The sequence below is a fragment of the Quercus suber genome, unplaced genomic scaffold, assembly GCF_002906115.3.
Source record: "Quercus suber isolate HL8 unplaced genomic scaffold, Cork oak 2.0 scaffold_355, whole genome shotgun sequence".
NCBI lineage: Eukaryota > Viridiplantae > Streptophyta > Magnoliopsida > Fagales > Fagaceae > Quercus > Quercus suber.
The window spans coordinates 610,557-631,878 of record NW_027069807.1 but is presented as its reverse complement, the minus strand read 5'-3'; the positions used below and the strand labels follow the sequence as shown (position 1 = coordinate 631,878).

The 21,322-nt window shown below is 36.7% G+C and overlaps 3 protein-coding genes across 4 annotated transcripts; 2 read left to right on the top strand and 1 right to left on the bottom strand.

Annotated features, from left to right (window-relative positions):
* Positions 1-5,186: 5,186 nt before the first annotated feature.
* Positions 5,187-8,376, bottom strand: LOC111991650 (CASP-like protein 5A2). The gene is made up of 3 exons (XM_065760166.1): positions 7,983-8,376; positions 7,274-7,406; positions 5,187-5,650 (listed from the first exon to the last, which is right to left on the bottom strand). The coding sequence occupies exons 1-3, from the start codon at positions 8,195-8,197 to the stop codon at positions 5,459-5,461; spliced, it is 540 nt and encodes a 179-aa protein (XP_065616238.1). The 5' UTR covers positions 8,198-8,376; the 3' UTR covers positions 5,187-5,458.
* A 276-nt stretch (positions 8,377-8,652) lies between these two features.
* LOC111991643 (uncharacterized) lies at positions 8,653-11,940 on the top strand. 2 transcript variants are annotated; one of them, XM_065760172.1, is made up of 4 exons: positions 8,653-8,722; positions 8,966-9,200; positions 10,586-10,739; positions 11,507-11,940. In XM_065760172.1, the coding sequence occupies exons 2-4, from the start codon at positions 9,058-9,060 to the stop codon at positions 11,588-11,590; spliced, it is 381 nt and encodes a 126-aa protein (XP_065616244.1). In that variant the 5' UTR covers positions 8,653-8,722; positions 8,966-9,057; the 3' UTR covers positions 11,591-11,940. The 2 variants fall into 2 exon arrangements, with proteins under 2 accessions (XP_065616244.1, XP_023879201.1); XM_024023433.2 differs by having other exon boundaries at positions 8,662-8,860.
* Positions 11,941-13,793: 1,853 nt separating this feature from the next.
* On the top strand, positions 13,794-20,752 carry LOC111991646 (uncharacterized). Its single transcript, XM_065760161.1, has 7 exons — positions 13,794-14,239; positions 14,351-14,692; positions 14,782-15,020; positions 18,441-18,594; positions 19,365-19,442; positions 20,248-20,322; positions 20,435-20,752. The coding sequence occupies exons 2-7, from the start codon at positions 14,357-14,359 to the stop codon at positions 20,735-20,737; spliced, it is 1,185 nt and encodes a 394-aa protein (XP_065616233.1). The 5' UTR covers positions 13,794-14,239; positions 14,351-14,356; the 3' UTR covers positions 20,738-20,752.
* The last annotated feature ends 570 nt before the right edge of the window (positions 20,753-21,322 follow it).

Here is a 21,322-nt window from a genome sequence, read left to right as displayed (position 1 = left end):
TAGATGTACACTGTCAGTTTCTTTAAGACTTTCTTCACTCTCCCTGTGTGTGTCTGTTAAAAATACTTAGTATTCTAAAAAAAAAAACAATGGGTTAATCCTACATTGGAAAATAAGTGTGAGTTAAAAAGGTTTAAAATTTGTGCTGTGTATTCAAGAGTTAGACCATTTTGAATATACACCACTGCCAGTTTCTTTAAGACCTTCTCCCATCTCCCCATATGTTAGGTTCTAAAGGTTTAGGAATTTATGTATTTAGAACTCTAATTTGTAATATTGGCAAACCATGATTAAAATAATATGTTTAGTCTTGTTATAGTGTACTAAAAGTTGTTTAATTATTGTAAAGTTGAAATCGAGAGACTGCAGATGCATTGGGGCATTTTGGTCTGGCTCGATTGATCGAAGAATAGATTCGATCGATCGAAGATCGACCAGATTTCGTTTTCTGCAGAATTTTCAACTCAGCCCTAACTCATTAAACGTTTAGGGTTTTATGTATTTACTCTAGGTATATAAGGTAAAACCCTAGCCACGTTTTTAGTGTTGCTCCAGTTGTATTGTTACTCATACATTGTTGTTTTGTGTAAATCTTGATGATCAACTTGGTTGCTACCATTGAAGCTTAAATAATATCAAGCGTGGGTGCTTGTAGCTGATTGAAGAATTCAAGAAAGAAGGAGTCCGTGGATTCGAAGCTTGCACGTGGTCGTGTCAGTAAGTTCTACTGGTGGGTAGCATTAGGAAGTCAAGCAGGGAGCTTGTAGTCCTTCTGTATGAATTTCGATTCTTTCGCATAGTGGATTCAGGTTTACCTTGAGGATAGCTAGGTCAAATCCTCCCCAGGTTTTTACTGTGTGGTTTCTTGGGTGATCATATCATTGTATCTTTTACTATTCCGCTGTTTTATTATTTTGATATGATTATTTGATTGCTTTAATCTAGAATTGCATAATTTGACTAAGTAACAACTTGGCTAATTAATCTAGGTTAACCAATCTGGTTGTTTTAAGGGGTCTAAAACCGTTCACCATATATATGTTAAAAATACTTAGTATTCTCAGAAGAACTATAGAGCACTATAATCCAATATAAGTCTATTGTTGTCGAAGAACTCGAGAAGAAATACTTTCTTTACATCATTCATATCCACCCCCCCCCCACCCCCCCCCCCCCCTCTTCCCCTCTTCTATTGTTTACATATATTTTGGTAATCTCCTTAATCGTTTACAACTTCATAATGCTGAAAAGATAATTCAGTTCTTAATAATTTTTTTTTATTATAAATAAACAACAAGATTTTATAATGAAAATAGAGAACTACAAAATAGGAGGAACCGAGGAACGTTAGCCTCATCCTTGATTATATAACCAAAACCGGGGGGGGCAATTACAATAGTCAAAAGTTCCAACATACTTATTTTGCATTGACCGTTTTGCTAAGGAATGAGCTGCCATATTTGCTTCCCTAGGAACCTAGCAAGCCACGACAGTTAAACGGGTCTCCATGATAGTACTAAACTTTTGCATAATTTTTTTGATCCTCCATGATATTTTTGAACCAAGATTATATACTATTGTGAAACAGTTTTTACAATCTCCTTCAAAGGTTATGGTTTGAGCATCTAAACGTAGTGCAAGAAAGACTTCCCATCTCAGAGCCTCATGCCTAGAGAGGGAAGTTGGTGTTTGCTTTTTTGGAGCAAACAAATATCATTTCCTTCTCCAGTCTCTTGCAACCACCGCGATCACTGAGGTTGATTGACCCACAGTAGGGTTGATGGTGCCTCTAGTCTTGGTGACTTGGACCAATGGTTGACACTCCTCAACATAATTGCAGATTGAGATCCGGGGCAATTGTTATATGCAATTTAACCATGCAATTACTTCATTTCCTTCACAAATTTTTTTACATTTTTAACTTTTTAACTATAACTTTAACTTTTAAATAATATTTTTTAATTTAATGGTTAAGGTTAAAAGTTGCCTTTTCTAAATTTCAATTTCAACCCTTTACTGTTATTTAATCAGGTGCAATATTAAGGGACCACCATTAATGTCACCAATATGTTCTGCCATGACCTTTAGATCAGCTCACTGTCACTCATTAAATGGTTCCAAAACATAGCCATCAACGTGCCACCAATAGAACCATTGGGGTAGTTATATTGGGTAGGAAAGCCAAAAAAAAAGTTATATTGGGTAGGGAGCGTTCCCGCCTATGAGTAGAGAGAAGTCGAATTCTAACTTACAATTCATTTGAAGCCTTTCCACATCTGCTGGATGAGAACTTTGAAGAGGCCTTGAAATTAGAAAAAATGATTACATTGACACCTAGTAGGCTAGTACTTTTCCATAATGGCATAGCAAACGATGATCAACCTATATGCTCTCTCATGAAACATGAGCAACTCAACATTCATTGTCTGTATGGCTTCAGTACATGCTTGAGATTGATGATATTTTCTTAATTAAACAGAAGCAATGAATTCATCAAACTATGGATGCCAATTGTCATAACTCCACTAAACAGATCCCAGTTTGGTTTGCATCAATTTGAGTATATAACTACAAACTATACATGCATGAGATAATTGAGATTTTTTTTTTTTTTTTTACAAGATAGAATTTCTCTCATGAAACATGAGCAACTTAACATTTATTGTCTTTATGGCTTCAGTAAATGCTTGAGATTGATGATATTTTCTTAATTAAACAGAAGCGATGAATTCATCAAATTATGGATGCCAATTGTCATAACTCCACTAAACAAACCCCAGTTTGGTTTGCATCAATTCAAGTATATAACTACAAACTATACGTGCATGAGATAATTGAAATATTTTTTTTTACAAGATAGAATTTCTATTCTTGTCTGATCTAAGTGTATATGTGTGTAAAGCTCTCTCCTGGAGACTTGAACCCCAGCCCTTGCCCGCTACACTTCACAAGCACTTGTATTTGTGGAGTGATCATCACACTAAAGGTGTGCGGTGGTATATAATTAAGATTCTTAAGCCTCAAAGAACCTGCAAATCTGATATTTCATTATAATAAACTCTTCAAACACTCAGCCTATTGATATTCTGCCTTCAAATATATTTTACTCCAAATCTTTGATGCGATAATACAGCTTAAGGCAGTTAGAAAAAAATAAAAATACAAATAGAAGAAGATAATAAAGCTTTAGGCCAAGCTACATAATTTACAAAAGTAATGGATCAAAAATTACATCACCCGTAGAACTTGACGAACCAACCCTCAGTGATCATAGCAAAACACAGAATGCCATGTCTTTTATTTGGATGCTAATGTCCAGAAATTCAATAAAAAAGATGGTGAGACAGCAAACCAACTCATAAATGCCATGGCTGTTGCGGTCTCAAATCTAGTGCAATGGTTTCGTGCACAATCATTCAGATCATTGCCAATAAGTACAGTGATACCAGCCGATGCACAAGCCGCAGTAAATGTAAGTGTGGAAGTGATCTGCAGTTAAAAGCTCATAGCCGGAGATTCATTGTAATTCCGTTTCAGCAATCTTCGATCCATCCCTCAACCAAATTGAAGGATATTTTGTGTTCAAGTCACAATCACATTACCACAAATCCAAATCAATAAGTCTTGCAAGGAGATCAAATCAGAGGATCACTCTTTTGTAATCGCAGAGAATTGTACCACACAATCATCAATACAAATTCGCATTTGTGCAACTATTTTACTTGTTTGATTTATTTCGAACTAGAAATTTAGTCGTCTACAACAATCTCCTTCAAAGGTTATGGTTTGAGCATCTAAACGTAGTGCAAGAAAGACTTCCCATCTCAGAGCCTCATGCCTAGAGAGGGAAGTTGGTGTTTGCTTTTTTGGAGCAAACAAATATCATTTCCTTCTCCAATCTCTTGCAACCACCGCGATCACTGAGGTTGATTGACCCACAGTAGGGTTGATGGTGCCTCTAGTCTTGGTGACTTGGACCAATGGTTGACATTCCTCAATATAATTGCAGATTGAGATTCGGGGCAATTGCTATATGCAATTTAACCATGCAATTACTTCATTTCCTTCACAAATTTTTTTACATTTTTAACTTTTTAACTATAACTTTAACTTTTTAATAATATTTTTTAATTTAATAGTTAAGATTAAAAGTTGCGTTTTCTAAATTTCAATTTCAACCCTTTACTGTTATTTAATCAGGTGCAATATTAAGGGACCACCATTAATGTCACCAATATGTTCTGCCATCACCTTTAGATCGGCTCACTGTCACTCATTAAATGGTTCCAAAACATAGCCATCAACGTGCCACCAATAGAACCATTGGGGTAGTTACATTGGGTAGGAAAGCCAAAAGAAAAAGTTATATTGGGTAGGGTACCTTACCGCCTATGAGTAGAGAGAAGTCGAATTCTAACTTAAAATTCATTTGAAGCCTTTCCACATCTGCTGGATGAGAACTTTGAAGAGGCCTTGAAATTAGAAAATTGACACCTGGTAGGCTAGTACTTTTCCATAATGGCATAGCAAACGATGATCAACCTATATGCTCTCTCATGAAACATGAGCAACTCAACATTCATTGTCTTTATGGCTTCAGTACATGCTTGAGATTGATGATATTTTCTTAATTAAACAGAAGCAATGAATTCATCAAATTATGGATGCCAATTGTCATAACTCCACTAAACAGATCCCAGTTTGGTTTGCATCAATTTGAGTATATAACTACAAACTATACATGCATGAGATAATTGAGATTTTTTTTTTCTTTTTTTACAAGATAGAATTTCTCTCATGAAACATGAGCAACTTAACATTCATTGTCTTTATGGCTTCAGTACATGCTTGAGATTGATGATATTTTCTTAATTAAACAGAAGCGATGAATTCATCAAATTATGGATGCCAATTGTCATAACTCCACTAAACAAATCCCAGTTTGGTTTGCATCAATTCAAGTATATAACTACAAACTATACATGCATGAGATAATTGAAATATTTTTTTTTACAAGATAGAATTTCTACTCTTGCCTGATTTAAGTGTATATGTGTGTGAAGTTCCCTCCTGAAAATTTGAACCCCAGCCCTTGCCCCCCACACCTCACAAGCACTTATACTTGTAGAGTGATCATCGTACCAAGGGTGTGTGGTGGTAGATAATTAAGATTCTTAAGCCTCAAAGAACCTGCAAATCTGATATTTCATTATAATAAACTCTTCAAACACTCAGCCTATTGATATTCTGCCTTCAAATATATTTTACTCCAAATCTTTAATGCGATAATACAGCTTAAGGCAGTTAGAAAAAAATAAAAATACAAATAGAAGAAGATAATAAAGCTTTAGGCCGAGCTACATAATTTACAAAAGTAATGGATCAAAAATTACATCACCCGTAGAACTTGACGAACCAACCCTCAGTGATCATAGCAAAACACAGAATGCCATGTCTTTTATTTGGATGCTAATGTCCAGAAATTCAATAAAAAAGATGGTGAGACAGCAAACCAACTCATAAATGCCATGGCTGTTGCGGTCTCAAATCTAGTGCAATGGTTTCGTGCACAATCATTCAGATCATTGCCAATAAGTACAGTGATACCAGCCGATGCACAAGCCGCAGTAAATGTAAGTGTGGAAGTGATCTGCAGTTAAAAAAAGGAAGGATAAGGAAAAGAAAATGATATTTCAGATTGGAAAATAAATAAAACAGATTATTATATGCCAAAAAACATGTGTCTATATATTATACAACTGGTTCATGAATCTAACAAGTAAAAGTTCCGCTAATGACTTTCTGGCAAATAATACAGTTTTATTTGAATAGGGCCAAAGAACATCACTTAGTAACATAAGAAACTTAAGTATGGATTAGATTATCAATCAAGCAAATCAATTTTACATCTATTTATCACTGTGTCTAGTTTCCTTGACAAGTTGGACAGTTAAAGCAATTTTTAGGAGAGAGACCGAAAAAAAAGAAAGAAGAAAAAAAAAAGTCTGGCATAGTGTTAGGATCATAATAATCAAAACTACTTTCCTACTTCTCAATTCTCACATTGGAGGAAATGATCCTTCGCCAGTCTTGCTTCCATTACATAAGAAGAGGTTAGGCAGAACCTCTGAATAAAAAATGTTAAGGGTCTGCCTGATAAAAATATTTCATGTCACAAACAGTTTTTTCTTAACCAGAAAACATAATTATTAAAAGAGGAGAAGAAATAGATAAGGATAGATTTTCTCCAAGCAAAGCAAGACAAAGGAATAAAGCTAAAGGTATCACAAAAGGTGAAGACTGGCCCAACATACCACCACTGAGTCACACTATCCTCACTATTCTCCTCCAAATTCATAAACCAACAGAAACACTATATTTGTCTAACTTTCTAGGGGGACCAAGAAGAAGCAGGTTCCGCAGTTCTAGCAACGTCAACAGCTTCCTTGAAAGATTGGATAATCATTAATGGCTCTTCAAACTTTAATCCATTTATATAGATTGGAACTATCTCATTTGACAATGATATTTAGAACACTAAAACATTATTTTTTATTTTCACAAATAATATTGAAAGGAAAAAGAATGCTCTAGAATATCAAAAATCATTGCCAAACAAGATGGTTCCCCTAAGCCCATCAAGAGAGCTCCAATTCCACCTAATTAGTGCCATATAAACCAAAAGATCTGGAGAACGCAAGGATAGTATACTTATCAAAAAAGAAAAGAAAGAAGGCAAGGATGACATGATCTTTTTGGTTGATCAAAATCCAGCTGATGCCAAGTTTACCTATTGATAATTACCACTCATCTTAAAAGCTTAAGTTGTTAAGAAATGTTAAATTTAATCATTTAACCACATTATTCTAACACCTAGAAAAGGTTAGCACGTTGTGTGGTAGATAGGCATGAACAACGAATTGAATAGAAAACCTTTAACTCTCCAAGGGTAGGCCTTGGATATGGAAACCCGTACAGACACAAACGAAAGAACCATAGCTTTCACTCCTTGCTTTTCCATTAAATCATAAACTAGGTAAAGAATCAATTAATCAGCATACAAATCACTCCATTTCATGTTTTTCAACACAAGTATGGGTGCAGGGAAGAAAATTTGGGTAACACAGGCTGGCAACAGTAAAAATAAAACATTTAAAATAGCCACTATCCAAAATTTTACAAAATTTGACAAGCTACTCAACCGTGGCATGCTTTACTTAACACAGTAGTAACAGCTCAAATTTATTAAATCCCCAGCGAAAAATTTTCTTACCCCATCACCAATGGCAAACAAGCTGACAACCCTGCGATGTCGGAAACGGCGCCTCACTAGAATTGCATATGCATCAAGTATGGCAAGAGTGAGGCTCCATAAGCTTTGCAAGCTGACAGCGGCAACAAGATATCTGCCACAGCAAAAACCACCTATATACTCAAAAACTAAAACCACATATGATATGATCATCTTGCACAGAATTACAAAAATTGTGTTTTTAAACTAACGGGTTGCTTCAGAAGCCAACTTTCAAACACTAAAGTCAGAAATAATATGAATCCACTGATCCTCGTGTTATAAGTTCTAGGTGAAGGGTGAGGTCGGGGTTCAAGACCCATTGGGTACGTGTCTAAAAATAAATAAAATAAAAACTAAGATGTTAGCTGCAATATTTCTTCATCAGGGGCCTTTGACTAAATTTAGCGCCAGTAGCTCTGTCCTATAATGCAATTAACTGCCCCATCTGAGTACTATACCTAATCTCCAAATTACTATATAGTATTTAAAAAAAAAAAAAAATTGTAACAATAACTAACAATAAGCAATTGTTTTATTTATCCCAAAGAAATGGAATACTATGTTATTATTATATAAATAAGAGAAATTAACCACAAAAATTCCTAAGAAGACCCAGTGCCCAATTCTCTAACCAAAAGCAAAAATCAAAATCAAAATCAAAGAAAGAATAGAAATGATTTAGTGTTACCGGAAGGCGGTGACGGAAGGGAAGTCAATAGTGGTGGCCATGACGCAGAGTGAGACGAGTGCGAAAGCGAACTGAAAGAAGCGGAGAGCAAGGCCACCGGGAGTACCGGGAGTTCCCTGCATATCCTTCATCCTCCCTCTGGGTATCGCATTATTGGCGGCGTCGGTCACCGGTGGCACCTCTATTGGGTGCACCGTCGGGTGGATCACATTCATTGCTCTTTACTATTTTAATCAGACAATCACCAGTCACTCTATCAATCACTCTTTCTGAGAGAGTCACTTCTAGGAGAGAATATATGAGTGCTTCCTCTGGTAGAGAAAACAAAAAGTGGCGAAGTGTAGGGACCACTGACTCTGAAACCACATATTAGTTTGGATCCGTGTACTGTTTGTGAAACCTATAACTTTCACTCAATTTTTTATTAAAATTAGTCCCACGATACCGTTACACATTTAAATAAATTATTTACAGTGTTTTAGGATTTTAGTTTTCAACGATAAGTAATATTTAAATAACCAGCAATAAGTGATATCCTCGTTTTGTCCGCGAAACGACCTCGTTTGTTAAAAGAGCGATCCACGTGGGCATTGATTTGACATTCTGTCATCACTTAAATAGTTAAATGTTTCTGTTTCTATTAAACTCTTTGCCATAACTGAAATCTTAACGGCCTGGAATTGATCGAGCTTCATCAAACCCCAAAGTCTAAGACCCAAACCTCAACTAACAATCACACGGTAATACTTCACTACTTTTTCTTCTCTTTAAAACGGTGCGCTTAATTCCACAATATTACTGTTCTTTTTCAAATTTCCTTATCCATTTCTCTGAGAGAAAATGCGACGGAGACTGGAAATCTCGACCTCGCTTTTGAGGTACATAATTCTATACACATGTTGTATTGCACACAGGTGTTTGTTGAAATTTCCGGTGTGAATGTTTTTTTTTTTTTTTTTTTTTTTTTTTTCCGTGACGCGCAGTATGTTTTGGAAGCGGCTAAGAATATCAAGGAAAAGGCGCACTGGGAGATGTTGATGTGGAGGCTTTTCATGTACGATCTGGCGCAAACCAGATGGCCGGTGGCTTGTTTATGGGGAAAACGCTACTGTATTCGGATCTAAACCACGTCGTTTTGAGAATTTTGCCAAAATTTGAATCCGAAGCAGCACAAAATGCTATTCTGGTCTCTTCTCATATTGATACCGTGTTCTCCACGTATGTTCAATCTCTGTATTTTCATTTTGTTGCAAATTATTTGATTGATCTTCTGTCAAATTTGTATAGTTCAAGCTCAGTAGAGAAAGCAATTTCTACATGGTAGCTGGTGAAAGTGATGATTAAGTTGTTTTTTCATGGTTAAAGTTTTAGTATCGGCCACGAAGTTCCTGTATCATTACACAAACTCTAAAAACTAGTATTTTTTTATTATTTCATGTTGTTATGTGCATTACTACATTGAGAGAAGTCAAGAAAAGAATTTTTCTGTGTCGGCCAAAAAAAAACCAAAAAAGGAAGAAGAAGATCTTATAATGGATATTTGTCCGTGCAAAACTATGGTGCGGACACAAGATATAGGCATGCAATTACATAGGCTTATGGGGGTAGACACAAAAAGAAGGGAGCCAAACCTGTAGCAATATGGATGGGGCCTGTTATTAGATAGGCCTAAGGCCTAATCAATTAATGTATAGGGTTTGTGTTTATTTTATGTACTTTATGTAATTAGTCAAAGCTTTTCGTTCCCTAATTGGTCTAGAATTTTTTTTTTCTTACTAGGTTAGTATAGTTATTCTCTATTCCTACTAGGATAATCGGTTTGGAATTTTATTAAAGTTGTTTAGACTTTGCTTGATCAGGAAAATTTCAGTTAAATTTTTCCCAATGGTTTGGTGCTGATTCCTAGGTTTGTTTTCCCTTGCTTGGGCTTGATTTCAAGCAAGCCTAGGTACTAATTCCTACATTGTTTTTGTTTTTTTATTCTTCATCTTTGGTGTTGCATAAGTATGCGTCTGGGTTAAGATTAAAAATTAAAATCTTATTTTTATTACTATTTATAAGTTTCACTGTACTTTTTGATACTATTCAATATATTCATGGCCCCACCATACTATTTCAACTAACTTTTACTTTTATTTATAGTATTTTCAACAATAATTTTTCAGTTTCAGCAAAATAAGCAATATTCAAACACACCCTTAGTTGAGAATCTATCCTATGTCAAATTTTGGTAGCAAAGCACAACTGAAAGGCAATAGCCACCCACAAGCTTGAAAACCACCCAAACACAAGTTCCCCCCCTTATTGTCCTGCATCAAACTAAAATTGAGATTTTGATACCCTAATCTCATCCTTAACAAGTTTCAAGTAGTTGTGGCTGTCAGCCATTTAACCCCTCTTCAAGGAGAATTTATGTTTATTTTTTATTTTTTATTTCTCCCTCTTCTCATTCAGTGATTAGCACGGGCAATTGCAAGATATTTTAGCATATTCTCTGCTTTCTTCTCTCACGTGATGCTTTTTTAAGTTTATTCTTGCAAATATTTCCTTTTGAATGATAAAATCTACTTTGTTACTTAAAAAAAATGCAATGCATGTTGCAGGGGAGGAGCCGGAGATTGCAGTTCATGTATAGCTGTTATGTTGGAACTTGCTCGAGGGTTTTCTCAGTGGGCTGGATTTAAGCATGCTGTTATATTTCTATTTAATACTGGGGAGGAGGAGGGTCTAAATGGTGCTCATAGCTTTGTAACTCAGGTTGGTAGCATTTTTAGTGCATCCTCTAATTCTGGTTACTAATCTTTTCTGATATAGATTCAGTAGCATAATAAACCATATGATAAGGTTGTACTGTACTCCCATAATGTATGGTTTACATGAAGCTGCTTGAAGTTGTTTATTGCATGCCTTAGTTCATTTTGAGATAATGTGCTCTTATGTTACCTTCTAGTATTATGAATGACAAGAATTGATTCTGTATCTAGTTCTTAAGACGAATGCAAACACGTAGGGAAGTTGTTTACCCATGGTTGCACAATTTAATTTCTATATAGGTTTGTTTTTTTCATTCATGGGTTAACATGATATTGATTATAAAAACCGCAGATATATGGGTAAAAAACAAAAATTATAAATAAAAAATATCAATCAATGAAGAAAACTACTTAAAAATCTTTCCCATCAGGGTCTTATTTTAGTCATAAACTTGCGTTTGATGGAATTAGATGTGGTTTGTGAGTAGAATTTGAAGGAGAATTTCGTTCAATGTTCTAGATTGAACAAGTAAAAACCTAAATGTTTATGGAGATGATTCATTATGTGTTGAATGGACTTACAAGAATTTTACACTCATGTTATTACATAACTATCTTTACAATTGAGTGATTGTTTTTGAAAAATCTATTTCATGAATTCTTTCTTACCTATGTGGATGTAATTACTCTTCTGCATTGCTCCACCTTGTTGTAAGTACCTAAACCATAATCTTTCCAATAGGAGTATTAATTTTGAATTTATTGATGCAGCACCCCTGGAATGAAACTCTCTGTATGGCTATTGATTTGGAGGCCATGGGTATTGGAGGGAAGTCTGGCATATTTCAGGTCTAGTTTATGGATCATAATCTCCATGGTGTTGGATCATAACCACATGTAAGATAGAGCCACTGCAACATGAAATAAAATTTTTGGAAAGTGATTTCTTGAACAGCCGCCATGGAAATTCCTGTCCAGTTATTATGACATTTTTAGTTTCGGAATGTTCCTATTGCATAGATTTATCCATGTACTCTAAAAATGTGATATTGAGAAATTGGATGATTTCTTATTGGAGTGGACTTTACAAGTCTTGATGCCTGTAATGAAGCTAGTGTGAAATTGTCGTGTACATATGCTTTGCTTACATGCCTGTATGAGAGAGACATTAATTTTAATTTGATATATTTGTATCTTCTATATTACTTGTAACTTCTATTTGTTACCCAATGTTTTAATTGCATGCAAGTAGCATGTGATCCATATGCCCTTTTTTTATTTCCAAGTTTATGCAGCTATGCAATTTATGTGAATGCACTAATGAAAAGAAATAGTACATTAATTATATTAGGGACGACTGGATCTTGCTCACTGCTGGAAGAGATAAGGCACGGTTCAATTTGTTTTTTTAAAAAAATTTTGCTCATAGATGTGGTTATTTTAATATACTTATGATCCTCTTATAGGAAATTGTATGTGGCTTCATTTTGGAAGGGAAATGATGTTTTAGAATTCTTTCTTCCATATCCCTTTTTAAAGATGAATTAGCACCTTATTTTTTTGAAGAGTTCATCCATCAAAACAAAATACTTAAACTTCTCAATGAGAAATTTCCCTTTTAGCAACATTACCAATAATTTGCCTTGATACTCAATGAGAGAGGCATTATTCAAAAACAGTTCATATAATTGAGAACAGGCTCAAACTCAACAACAAGCTGCCCAACAATTGAGAAATTTTATTGCCAAAATGAACAAAATTTACAATGAGATCCAAACACCAAAAACAGAGCAATAAAGGAAGCAAGTGAAATCAAATGTGTTATTCCTTATGACCCTCATCAATACAATCCAGCTTATTTATGTAACAGAATCCATGTTAACTAACTAATCCCCTAATCAATGATTACATCTCACTAATTAATGCATTAACAGTAAGTAACTAATTAACGACCCAATGCTTAACAACTCTACTCTAACTGCCTAACTAACTAACTAACTACCCTTAACCATCCCAACCAATTGCTCAACTCCTTGGTACAACACAAAAACAGCTCACGCACAACACAGCAGTAGCCCACGCAACCCAGTGCACACCTCAATGCACACAACTGTGCATCACCCAACACGCCTTAATGCACACCATTGCCTTAGCACGTGCCTCAGTATTTTGGCCTTGTATCACATCAAAACCAATTCTTCAAAGCCATTGATACAATCTTTCTTCAAAACTTTGGGACATTAATTTCGCAATATCAACAACAACATTCAAATGCAAAACCATGAAACCCAACAACTAAAAGACTCACAATCACAATCTAGAGTTAAAAATTAGGACTGAAGATATTAATCTCCCCACATTACAAATTCAAAAAATCTTAAAACATTTGTATGCCTTCATCTCATCAACCACATCCTTGTTAAGATCGAATGGCCATGAGTCTTAAAACCAAAACCCAAAATTCCCATGACCACCAAATTCGATACGAAAACCGATCGGAGCTTGTGGGCTTTGGGTCCTATCTTTGCTTCTCGGCAAAAATGCTGCAACCCAAAATTCTCACGTCCCCACCAAAACTGATACCAAAACCAGCCGCCATGGAAATTGTTGGTTTTCCCTTTAGGCCTCCACTGACTATGTCACTGCCAGAATTCTTGTGAAAACGGTGGCCTTCCATGGCTTAACATTTCTTTAAATTTCAATTTCATACAGAAAGAGAGGGGGAATTTCTTCTCTAGAGAGATATTGGAGAAATAGAGCTAGAGGGAGAGAGAAAGAAAGAGGCAGATGTGTTATAAGGGTTTGAGAGAAATTTTGAATCGATGATTTTGGGTTAAATGATTTGGTTGGTGTTGCTATGTTTCTATTAGTTTTTAACTATGATTTGATTTTTTAACAAGAGTTAATTTAATGGACAAGTGATAATGTGGAGTTGAGTCATAAATTTAAATTAAGTGGCACTTTCTTATTGGATGGGAAGAGTAACGTGGCCCTCCAAGAAGAAGCAATAATTTTTCAAGGAGTTGAGAGTACCACATCAATAGTTCTCAGGAGGAAGCAATAATTTTTCATCCCCCAAGAGAAAGCAATAAACTGGGAGGACCATACCAGTGATCCTCTAGGAGGAAGCAATAATTTCCCGTCCTCCAAAAGGAAGCAATAATTTCACGAAGAGCCAGGAGGACCACATCCAGCGGGAAGCAATAATTTCTCCTTTTGGTAGAGGAAACAAAAGTGGCGCAGTGTAGGGACCACTGGCTCCGAAACCGATATATGAAGAAATAGCTGCATTTCATTTCAGTACTACCCGTTTTGTCCGCGAAACGATGTCGTTTATTAGGAGAGCGATCCACGTGGGCACTGATTTGACAGTCTGTCATCGTTTAAATGTTTCTGTTTCTATTAAACTCTTTGCCATAACTGAAATCTCAACGGCCTGGAATCGATCGAGCTTCATCAAACCCCCAAAGTCTGTGACCCCAAACACCAACTAACAATCATACGGTAATACTTCACTACTTCTTTCTCTTTAAACGGTGCGCTTAATTCCACAATGTTACTGTTCTTTTTCAAATTTCCTTATCCATTTCTTTGTGTGTAATTTGCACATTTCAGAGAAAAATGCGACGGAGAACGGAAATCTCGTCGGAAAAACCGAGTTCAGCGAGTCAAGAACCGAGTTCGGAATCAGAAATTGATCGAAAAGATGTGGGAGCGAAAGTTAGTGTAAATAGCCCCCGGAGATCACCGTTCGTGTTTCTGACTTTGTTCGCGTTGACCATGTACAGCTCTTGGTCCGTGTATCAGCACCAGTTCCAGAGCTTGCCGGCGCCGCTCACCGCCGAGAAGGCCGGCAAAAGAGGCTTTTCCGAAATCGAAGCGTTGAAGCACATACAAGCCTTGACCGATTTAGGTCCTCATTCTGTCGGTTCCGATGCTCTCGACCTCGCTTTTGAGGTGCATAATTCTATACACATGTTGTATTGCACACCAGGTGTTTGATGAAATTCCGGTCTGAATGCTTTTTTTTTTTCCGTGACGCGCAGTTTGTTTTGGCAGCGGCTAAGAATATCAAGGAAAAGGCGCACTGGGAGGTTGATGTTGATGTGGAGGCTTTTCATGTACGATCTGGCGCAAACCAGATGAACAGTGGCATGTTTATGGGGAAAACGCTACTGTATTCGGATCTAAACCACGTCGTTTTGAGAATTTTGCCAAAATTTGAATCCGAAGCAGCACAAAATGCTATTCTGGTCTCTTCTCATATTGATACCGTGTTCTCCACGTATGTTCAATCTCTGTATTTTCATTTTGTTGCAAATTATTTGATTGATCTTCTGTCGAATTTGTATAGTGCAAGCTCAGTAGAGAAAGCAATTTTTATATGGTAGCTGGTGAAAGTGATGATTAAGTTGTTTTTTCATGGTTAAAAGTTTCAGTATCGGCCACGAAGTACCTGTATCATTACACAAACTCTAAAAACTAGTCTTCTTTTTTTGGATTTCATGTTGTTATGTGCATTACTACATTGAGAGAAGTCAAGAACAGAATTTTTCTGTGTCGGCCAAAAAAAAACCAAAAGAAGAAGATAGCATTCACATCTGCTCGGCTAAGAGCATTCACATCTGCCCGGCTATAGTCTTCTAAAATACATCTATAGTGCAAATTTTACACATTTTGAGCAAAAAAACACCCACATCAGTGGGTGTAAAAATGTGTAAAACCGGTCATATTTTTCCATGAGCTACAGTACCCGTGTAAATATACACGGGTACTGTAGCTCGTGTATATATTAAAATAATATTATCCGTTCGCACCAATTTTTCTCTCTCTTCTCCGTGCACAACAACCTTAGCTCCTCCTCATCTTCTTTTCCTCAGATGCATACAAACACACCCACACACAAACACATCCATACAGACTAATCAACATAGAGATACACTTGCTCAAAAAAAAAAAAAAACAGAGATACACAAACACACCCACACACAAACAAACCCAAACGGACAAATAACAAAGAGACAGATCGGTGCTTATCGGAACGATCGGTGCTTGACTGGAACGATTGGAGCTTGTGGGTCTTGCTTGATCGGAGCTCGTGGGTATGGGTCTTGCCTGATTGGAGCTAGGGAGATCGGTGCTTGTGGATCGGAGCTGTGGATCGAAGCCTGATCGGAGCTAGGGAGACCGGTGCTTGTGGACCGGAGTTAGGGAGATTGGAGCTGTGGATTGGAACTTGTGATCGGAGCTAGTGTGGATTAGACCGAGAGGGAGAGAGATGGGTATAGAGAGATAGACCGAGAGGGAGAGAGATGGGTATAGAGAATCAGAAAAAATGGAAAGAGAGAGAGATAGAGCGCATATAAAAAGGGGTCAGTTGAGAAATAATAAAATAATTGAAAAAATTGATTATTTAAATAAAAGAGGGGATAGAATAGATGAACTGATGTGGGTGTATTGTAAGAGTGAACGTGTAAAATAGAAAAAGTGGGTTTTTTCGTGTAAAATAGACAGAAATTTTACATGAACTGATGTGAATGCTCTAAAGTCTTCTAAAATAGAATTACAATGCAAATTTTACACATTTTGAGCAAAAAAAACCCACATCAGTGGGTGTAAAACTGTGTAAAACCGTGTATATATTTTCATGAGCTACAGTACCCATGTATATTTACACGGGTAATGTAACTCGTGTAAACGATTTTTTAATTTATTTTCTCTCTCCTCTATCAAACTACCTCTCTTCTCCAACCATTACAACAACCCAGCGTGCCAGATTAACTACCCAACCACCAAACACCACAATCTAACACAGAGTATTAACCAAAATCAATTGAAAATTAACCCAGAATCAACCCGAAAATTAACCTAAAAATCATTTGAAAATTAATCCAAACACATCCACGCAGACAAATCAACACAGAGATACACTTACTCAAAAGAAAAAAAAAACACAAAGATACACAAACAAACCCAAACGGACAAACAACAAAAAGAGATCGGTGCTTATCAGAACTGTGGATCAGAGCTGTGGGTCTCGCTTGATCGGAGCTCGTGGGTATGGGTCTTGCCTGATCGGAGCTGTGGATTGGAGCTAGTGGAAGCTGTGGATCGGAGCGTGGATCGGAGCATGGTCGGAGCGATGGTTCGGAGCTGTGGATCGGAGCTCGTGGGAGTTGTGGATCGGAGTGTGTGGGAGCTTGGATCAGAGCGTGGATCGGAGCGGTGGTTCAGAGCTGTGGCGTTTGGTGGCGTAGATCAGCTCGTAGATCGGTGCTCGGAGATTGGTTTTAGCGTTTGGCGTTTGGTGGGTTTCAGCTGTTGAGATCAAAGATTTTTGGTGGGTTTTGGGGATGTGGGTTACTGGATTTCAGGGGTCGTTTGGGGGAGATGGTGGTGGTGGTGGTGGTGGGTCATTTTGCTGGTGGTGGGTTGTGGGAGTGGGTGACAGTTGCGGTGGGTAGTGGCTGTGTGGCTGAGATTTGGTGGTGGATCGGATTTGGTGGGTCAGGATGAGTGTGTGGTTGAGATTTGGTGGTGGCTGAGATTTTGTGATGGTGGTGGAAGAGGCAGGTGGATGGGTTTTGTGATTTAGAAGAGGAAGGCTAGAGAGATGGGTGTAGAGAGAGAGAGAGAGAGCAAGAAATCAGAAAAATGGGTAGAAAGAGAGAGAGAGCGCGTATTAAAGAGAGGTAGTTAGAGAGAAATAATAAAAAAATGGAGTATAATGAATATTTTATTGAAATATCTTGTAAAATAGATGAACTGATGTAGGTGTTTTGTAAAAGTGAATGTGTAAAATAGAAAAAGTAGGTTTTTAGTGTAAAAATGGATGTGTAAAATACACGGACTGATGTGGATGCTCTTATAATGGATATTTGTCTGGGCAAAACTATGGTGCGGACACAAGATATAGGCATGCAATTACATAGGCTTATGGGGGTAGACACAAAAAGAAGGGAGCCAAACCTGTAGCAATATGGATGGGGCTTGCTATTAGATAGGCCTAAGGTCTAATCAATTAATGTATAGGGTTTGTGTTTATTTTATGTACTTTATGTAATTAGTCAGAGCTTTTCGTTCCCTAATTGGTCTAGAATTTTTTTTCTTACTAGGTGAGTATAGTTATTCTCTATTCCTACTAGGATAATCGGTTTGGAATTTTATTAAAGTTGTTTAGACTTTGCTTGATCAGTAAAATTTCGGTTAAATTTTTCCCGATGGTTTGGTACTGATTCCTAGGTTTGTTTTCTTTTGCTTAGTGTTGATTTCAAGCAAGTCTAGGTACTAAGGTGTTGCATTAGTTGTGAATTTGTCCTATGTCAAATTTTGGTATCAGAGCACAACTGAAAGTCAACAGCCACCCACAAGCTTGAAAACCACCCAAACACAAGTTCAACCCCTTATTGTCCTGCATCAAACTAAAATTGAGATTTTGATACCCTAATCTCATCCTTAACAAGTTTCAAGTAGTTGTGGCTGTCAGCCATTTAACCCCTCTTCAAGGAGAATTTATGTTTATTTTTTATTTTTTATTTCTCCCTCTTCTCATTCAGTGATTAGCACGGGCAATTGCAAGATATTTTAGCATATTCTCTGCTTTCTTCTCTCACGTGATGCTTTTTTAAGTTTATTCTTTCAAATATTTCCTTTTGAATGATAAAATCTACTTTGTTACTTAAAAAAAATGCAATGCATGTTGCAGGGGAGGAGCTGGAGATTGCAGTTCATGTATAGCTGTTATGTTGGAACTTGCTCGAGGGTTTTCTCAGTGGGCTGGATTTAAGCATGCTGTTATATTTCTATTTAATACTGGGGAGGAGGAGGGTCTAAATGGTGCTCATAGCTTTGTAACTCAGGTTGGCAGCATTTTTAGTGCATCCTCTAATTCTGGTTACTAATCTTTTCTGATATAGATTCAGTAGCATAATAAACCATATGATAAGGTTGTACTGTACTCCCATAATGTATGATTTACATGAAGCTGCTTGAAGTTGTTTATTGCATGCCTTAGTTCATTTTGAGATATTGTGCTCTTATGTTATCTTCTAGTATAATGAATGACAAGAATTGATTCTGTATCTAGTTCTTAAGATAAATGCAAACACGTAGGGAAGTTGTTTACCCATGGTTGCACAATTTAATTTCTATATAGGTTTTTTTTTTTCATTCATGGGTTAACATGATATTGGTTAAAATAAAAACCGCAGATATACGGGTAAAAAACAAAAATTATAAATAAAAAATATCAATCAATGAAGAAAAATACTTAAAAATCTTTCCCATTAGGGTCTGATTTTAGTCATAAACTTGCGTTTGATGGAATTAGATGTGGTTTGTGAATAGAATTTGAAGGAGAATTTTGTTCAATGTTTTAGATTGAACAACTAAAAACCTAAATGTTTATGGAGATGGTTCATTATGTGTTGAATGGATTTACAAGAATTTTACACTCATGTTATTACATAACCATCTTTACAATTGAGTGGTTGTTTTTGAAAAATCTATTTCATGAATTGTTTCTTAACTGTGTGGATGTAATTACTCTTCTGCATTGCTCCACCTTGTTGTAAGTACCTAAACCAAAATCTTTCCAATAGGAGTATTAATTTTGAATTTATTGATGCAGCACCCCTGGAATGAAACTCTCCGTATAGCTATTGATTTGGAGGCCATGGGTATTGGAGGGAAGTCTGGCATATTTCAGGTCTAGTTTATGGATCATATCTCCCTAGTGTTGGATTCTTTTATAGCTCCATGTGGTTAACATCAACTTTCTGGTTAGCTGGACTCCACATAGATGGTGATTGTCTAAATATGTTTTACATGTACTGTGTAAGCTATGTAAGATGCAGCTGTATATGACTATATGTCTGATGTCTAATCACAGTATTGAGACAAGATGATACTGCTGAATTCGCATGGTGTATTACCCTGTTCGAATTGGTCTCTCCAGTCAATTAGAGATGATCATCAATAAAAAAAATCAATTTGCAACAATCATCAGAGAAAAAATAATGTTTTTTAAAAAGCATCTTTGGGATCTATTAGCACTTAAGAATTCGTTTCTCTGGGAAAAACATCTAATGGAGTGGATGACACTAGTTCAAATCTCCCCATTCTTCCTCCCACTGGGGCTAAAACTTGTAAAAAGAAAAAAAAAGGTGTCTCTATCCCATCCTGGACAAGTGCCTGATATGGGCAAGTTGGGCACATGTCCACCCATACCCATGTTATGTTGCATCTTACATGGGTGCCAATGTCTCACAGTGCAGACCCCCAAAATTTCCATTTATCATAGATAAGGATGGTCCATTGACCTTCTTGAATTGGGCAAATGGTCCAATTGTTATGGCAGTCCACTATGTATTTCCTTTATTGTTGGTAAAATATCTATTGTGTATCAGATAGTTATCTATTTTTCTTTATATTTTTCAAAGGTTGTCCATTGATCCCATGATCTGCTTTGAATAATGGTTTTCCCATCTTATCTCTATTTACTCATCTGATAGGCTGGTCCTCGTCCTTGGGCTATTGAAAACTTTGCGTCGGTAGCTAAATATCCATCTGGTCAAATCATAGCACAGGTTTGTAATTCTTCTTCTTGATGCATTTTTTTCTTCTCTCCTGTATCACTTTTGATAGTTGATGTGCATTTATTCAGGAAGATTACTTAAGCTGAGTAACTTAATGCTGCAGGATTTATTTTCTTCTGGAGCCATAAAATCTGCAACAGATTTCGAAGTATACAAAGAGGTTGCTGGCCTTTCAGGGCTTGACTTTGCATACACAGATAACACTGCAGTATACCACACCAAGGTTTTCCACTTTGTCTTTTTCCCCCCTTCAATTCATCTGAAACAGTTTCTTCTGCTTTTCACTACTGTACATAGATTCCCCCCTCCCCCCCCCCCCCCTTATTTTGGTCAAACAGTAGAATTAAGACCGCAACTACTTAAGGTGGTTCTGTATGATGAAGCACATTGTGCAACCATTATCTAACTTGATCTCAAGTGATGCCATTGTCATAAATGGCCTAACTTTCACAACCCAATCTTCTGAAATACTTGCTTAACTAGGTGGATGGCATTGGTTGGGTGCACTGTGGCATGCACACACACACCCTTTGCTGCATAATGAGTGTTATTCTGCACTGTAACGGGCTGAAGCCTGAGGAAGCATCTTTTAAATTGATCCAATGAGGGGATGTGTAGGAGAGCAGATTTGAGTTAGGCAGATGCTCACTTGTTAATGTTTCCACTTGTATTTTGACATACATAAACCAATCGCCAGAGAGAAAACAATAATGTCAACTAACTCTGGGTAAAAGGGGGGGGGGGGGGGGGGACAAAAAAAAAAAAAAAAAAAAAAAAAAAAAAAAAAAAACCCATAGTTCCATTTACGAAACAATTTTTAAAAGGTTTTTTACGAGTAAAACCGGAAAACCAAGATTCTGCATTTCAAAAACCAGAGTTTGGCATTATTTGGCGAGGGCACAAAGGATATATAGTAGTGTCAGCAGGATATTAGTGGTTGGTATTTTGGAGGGACTGATCATAACAGTATCAACAGGATCAGCAGTATTTC

Excerpts from the sequence above, each read along its gene's own strand:
- LOC111991643 (XM_065760172.1), top strand. The coding sequence starts at position 9,058 with ATGGCCGGTGGCTTGTTTATGGGGAAAACGCTACTGTATTCGGATCTA. Across the intron at positions 9,201-10,585 it reads ATTGATACCGTGTTCTCCAC|GGGAGGAGCCGGAGATTGCA; the intron begins GTATGTTCAATC and ends TGCATGTTGCAG. Across the intron at positions 10,740-11,506 it reads CTCATAGCTTTGTAACTCAG|CACCCCTGGAATGAAACTCT; the intron begins GTTGGTAGCATT and ends TTATTGATGCAG.
- LOC111991646 (XM_065760161.1), top strand. The coding sequence starts at position 14,357 with ATGCGACGGAGAACGGAAATCTCGTCGGAAAAACCGAGTTCAGCGAGT. Across the intron at positions 15,021-18,440 it reads ATTGATACCGTGTTCTCCAC|GGGAGGAGCTGGAGATTGCA; the intron begins GTATGTTCAATC and ends TGCATGTTGCAG. Across the intron at positions 20,323-20,434 it reads CTGGTCAAATCATAGCACAG|GATTTATTTTCTTCTGGAGC; the intron begins GTTTGTAATTCT and ends TTAATGCTGCAG.
- LOC111991650 (XM_065760166.1), bottom strand. The coding sequence starts at position 8,197 with ATGAATGTGATCCACCCGACGGTGCACCCAATAGAGGTGCCACCGGTG. Across the intron at positions 7,407-7,982 it reads CCTTCCGTCACCGCCTTCCG|ATATCTTGTTGCCGCTGTCA; the intron begins GTAACACTAAAT and ends TTGCTGTGGCAG. Across the intron at positions 5,651-7,273 it reads TGTTTGCCATTGGTGATGGG|ATCACTTCCACACTTACATT; the intron begins GTAAGAAAATTT and ends TTTTAACTGCAG.